Raw genomic sequence first — 4,002 nt, 5'->3', positions numbered from 1 at the left:
TGTTAGGCAGGCTTTCCAACTTTGTGTGATGTCAAGGTAACACAAAAATCAAAGGCATGTGGTGGTCTGAAAAAAGGAGGCAATGTTTTCAGTTTGGTGCAATTGTTATCTTTTTTTAATTAAAACGTAAATTCGTGTTCTAGTTTCATCTAATGATGACACAACATTAAAACCACTGACTGGTGAAGTGAATAGCATTGATTATATTGTTACAGTGGCACTTGTCAAGCAGCAAGTGAACACTCAGTTTTTGAGTTTCATGTGTTGGAAGCAGGAAAAATGTGAGAAAATGCGAAAAGATCTGAGTGACCAAATAGTGATGGTTAGACGAGCATTTCCAAATGGCAAGCCTTCTAGTGTTTTTCCAGTAGTTAGCAGTATTGGGGAGTAACTAGTTACATGTAACGGCATTGTGTAATTTTACTAATTTAATTACAAAATAATAATAAATGTTAAATGTAATCCATTACAGTTACTGAGAAAACATTTGTAATTACATATTACTTAGGAAAATGTTAATTACAAAGGGGGTTACATCTGAAAATTTTCACTCACACACACATACAGATTTAATTGATTTCTTTCCCAAATTGCATTGATGGCTCTAAAATATGAGACACCAATGTCTCAGGAGCACAAAAAAAAAGTCACTTTCCGCTGCTTCTCATAGAGGAAATGTGTTGCAAGGTTGAATTCAGTCTGTTTATTTCACAGATTTAAAATTAGAGCTCTAATACACGATGTAGCAGAATACATTAACGGCGTTGTTGCGAACAACTGTGTGTTATTCTGTGACCGATGGTTTTCTCTGAGAAAGGATGATGTCTTTAATGTCTCTGGTGAGAGTGTGAAGCTCTTTCTGAAGGCCCTCCATATCATCAGAAACAACAGGACTATCTTGGGCTCCCTCTCCCAGATTGCTCTTCTTCTCCAGGGCATGACCCTGCACTACCAGCTGCTTGACCACCAGACTCTGGTACTGAGACAACAGCTTGTGCTGCTCCTAAAACACACACACACACACACACACACACACAGACACAGACAAATGCATAGCTCATGTGTCTTTGTAGATTTGTCATGGTGCCATATGATACAGAATTTTAAGGGTTTTGTTTAATTATACATTGCATTTAGCTATACTACCTATGCACAAGTATATGTGACCCTGGAGCACAAAACCAGTCATAAGTAGCACAGGTATATTTGTAGAAACAGCCAACAATACATTGTATGGGTCAAAATTATCGATTTTTCTTTTATGCCCAAAATCATTAGGATATTAAGTAAAGATCATGTTCCATGAATATATTTTGTCAATTCCCTACCATAAATATATCAAAACTTAATTTTTGATTAGTAATATGCATTGCTAAGAACTTCATTTGGACAACTTTAAAGGCTTAACTTTTTTTATATTTAGATTTTTTTGCACCCTCAGATTCCAGATATTCAAATAGTTGTATCTCGGCCAAATATTGTCCTACGGCCAATGGAAAGCTTATTTATTCAGCTTTCAGATGATGTATAAATCTCAATTTCAAAAAACTGACCCTTATGACTGGTTTTGTGCTCCAGGGTCACATATGGCATTTTAGTATTTATATTTATCATTGTTTGTCCCCTGTTTTTCCCGTGGAGTGTGTGCAATGACTCTGAAATATACAAATAACTATTATACAAAAGATTTTTGCTCGGTCAGTTTTTTTGCACAGCTGGATTTTACTGTAGGTTTAGGGCACAAATGGTTACCTCAGGAATCTTGCTTTGCAGGAAGCCGATGATATGCGGCACACAGCGTCCAGGTGCATGCAGCATGCAGTGTGTGACGTTCTGGAAGAGCAAGACACTGGTCAGATGCAGCACAAGCGCAGGGTCTTCTGTATCCTTCAACTGCTCCGACAGAGCCTGGCGGTGCACAAAGAGAGCCTGCCTGCAAACACACACACACACCAACCATATGTAAACTCTGCATTTGCTTCTAAACAGCTATAGTTATAAATGAAAAATTTGAATCAAATGAATTATATGATCACATGATTTGCCTCATTGTTGAAGTCTGCATCATTGATTCTGTTACTTTCCTGTTTAATAATACACTATTACAGCTGCTATAAAAGCACTATAAGGTGACTTGACATGGATGCTTTATACAAACCTTGGCTTTTCTCTGCCGCATTTTAAAACCACTTCTTCATGTACAAAGTATGTGTTATCAAACATATAGACATGGTACAATAACACAACACAAGACAATAGAACCCATTATAATCAGTGATGCTGTTGCTGCTTTGGAGAACTGAATCTTCCACAAAGCAAATACTTGTGCTGATTAAAAAAAAAAATTACATGGGTCGACTTGAGCTAACATGTTAACTTTAGGCTTCCTTAAAGCAATGCAATGCCTGAAGAAGAATAAAAACAGACAATTTGATTACTAAAGAAGAGACACTTCAGTGATCAATACCAGTGCAGTGCTGGGGAATGAAGTGGTTATACCTTTCTCTTTTCTTGTCGCCTTTCTTCAGAAGAAGCCCACACTCTTCTGCACTCATCTCCAAACATGACAAAAAGTCTTCAATGGCCTGCAAGTGATAAAAACAAGATCTGCTACTTTGCTCTTCCAACCCATGACAACTGACAGTAAAATGTCATGGAATATGTAGTATTTTTCACGTTTTCTCCATTAATTTAGGGAACAATCTGTGGAATTCTCTAGAATGGCTTTAAACATGATGACATTTCATAACTGAAAGCATTATCAAATGACTTAAATATTGATAAAAACAGGAGATGTGTAGAACTGTGTAAAAGTCAGGCGTTTGAACTGAAATTTGAGCAGTTCTGTGAGCACAGATTCCATGTTGCGTCATCAAACACACCTTTCCACTGAGACTGTTGTGTAGCTTTATCAGAGGAGATTTAACTTCATCTGAGAGCTTCGCCAGAATCTTCAGCCTGATCTGCAACACAGTAACAAACAGACACAACACTTATGTAAAAGAGAGAGAGGCATAGATGTTTGGGTTTTTTTCAGCCAATTTAACTGTAAGCTGCTTCTACTGGAGAATCGGAGAGAGTTGATGTCTCTGGCCTTGTCTCTCAGGAGGTCTGTATTAACAGCCACAGTGTTGATGAGCTTCTTCTCACGCTGCAGAACTGACAGACTGTTGTCCTGCTCAGATCTGATCCAAACCTCTTCCTCAGCAAACACAAAGCTATAGATTTTTACCCATTATTATTGTGTGTCTGGGGTTCAGTTCAACCAAATTTACTAATAACAAAGTGGAAGCAGAATGGTCCATTCATTTAATTTAATTTTTTTAGTTTTTATGCATGGCTTCTTCATTGGTTAATTCGCAAATTGCATCTTAATTCAGTCTATTACAATTTGGTATGTTTATACACTGGCACTGCTTCTGATCTAATTTCTACCAACATCTAAGGAGAAAAAGTTAAAGTCAGTCAAATTCTCACAATCCAATCGAATTCTGGTGGACTGCACCAGCCAGGAGCAGCACAGGGGTGGGAGCAGAAGTTAACTGTTGTACCTCACTGGTGATGGCAGTCGAGCTGTCCGAGGTCATATGCTCAGCTGCCACAAAGCTCAGCAGCACATTGGTCGCATCCGTGCATACGGTCTTCAAAACATGCTTGGCAATGGTAGCCTGCGTCTCATCTGGTGTGTACATAAAAAAAAAAGCACAAAAGTTAGCGGAGGACAGACAAGCACAATGCCGTCACTTCTGTAAATTGTGTACGCTTGATGACTGAACCACTATAAAAAGTATGCAACGTTTTTTTTCTATAGAACAACTGAGATGGACACAAACAAACCTGAGAAGAGTTTGGTTCCTTTCTCAAAGAGGCGGATGTTGTTGTACAAGTTGGTGATCTCCTCCTGAAGATCCTTCATGTTTTTCTTCCGACTCCCTCCTGCTGAACTTGTGGACATGAAAGCTGCACTGACCACTTCCTGGTACATTTTGCTCAATGGCCTGG

At 38.5% G+C, this 4,002-nt stretch overlaps 1 protein-coding gene across 3 annotated transcripts in view; it reads right to left on the bottom strand.

The window, feature by feature from the left end:
* Nucleotides 1-688: 688 nt before the first annotated feature.
* LOC107755003 (E3 UFM1-protein ligase 1-like) overlaps nt 689-4,002 on the bottom strand; it is an 18,165-nt gene continuing 14,851 nt past the window's right edge. For all 3 annotated transcript variants that reach the window (XM_016571648.1, XM_016571649.1, XM_016571647.1), the window contains exons 14-19: nt 3,838-3,998; nt 3,552-3,679; nt 2,883-2,963; nt 2,500-2,585; nt 1,753-1,933; nt 689-1,003 (exon numbers count right to left, since the gene is read on the bottom strand). In XM_016571648.1, the coding sequence (XP_016427134.1) occupies nt 785-1,003; nt 1,753-1,933; nt 2,500-2,585; nt 2,883-2,963; nt 3,552-3,679; nt 3,838-3,998 (856 nt within the window). In that variant the 3' untranslated portion in view covers nt 689-784. The remainder of the gene's footprint in view (nt 1,004-1,752; nt 1,934-2,499; nt 2,586-2,882; nt 2,964-3,551; nt 3,680-3,837; nt 3,999-4,002) is intronic.

The sequence above is a fragment of the Sinocyclocheilus rhinocerous genome, unplaced genomic scaffold (assembly GCF_001515625.1).
Source record: "Sinocyclocheilus rhinocerous isolate Xijiao unplaced genomic scaffold, SAMN03320098_v1.1 scaffold3064, whole genome shotgun sequence".
Taxonomy (NCBI): Eukaryota; Metazoa; Chordata; class Actinopteri; order Cypriniformes; family Cyprinidae; genus Sinocyclocheilus; species Sinocyclocheilus rhinocerous.
This window is presented reverse-complemented; position numbering and strand designations above follow the sequence as displayed.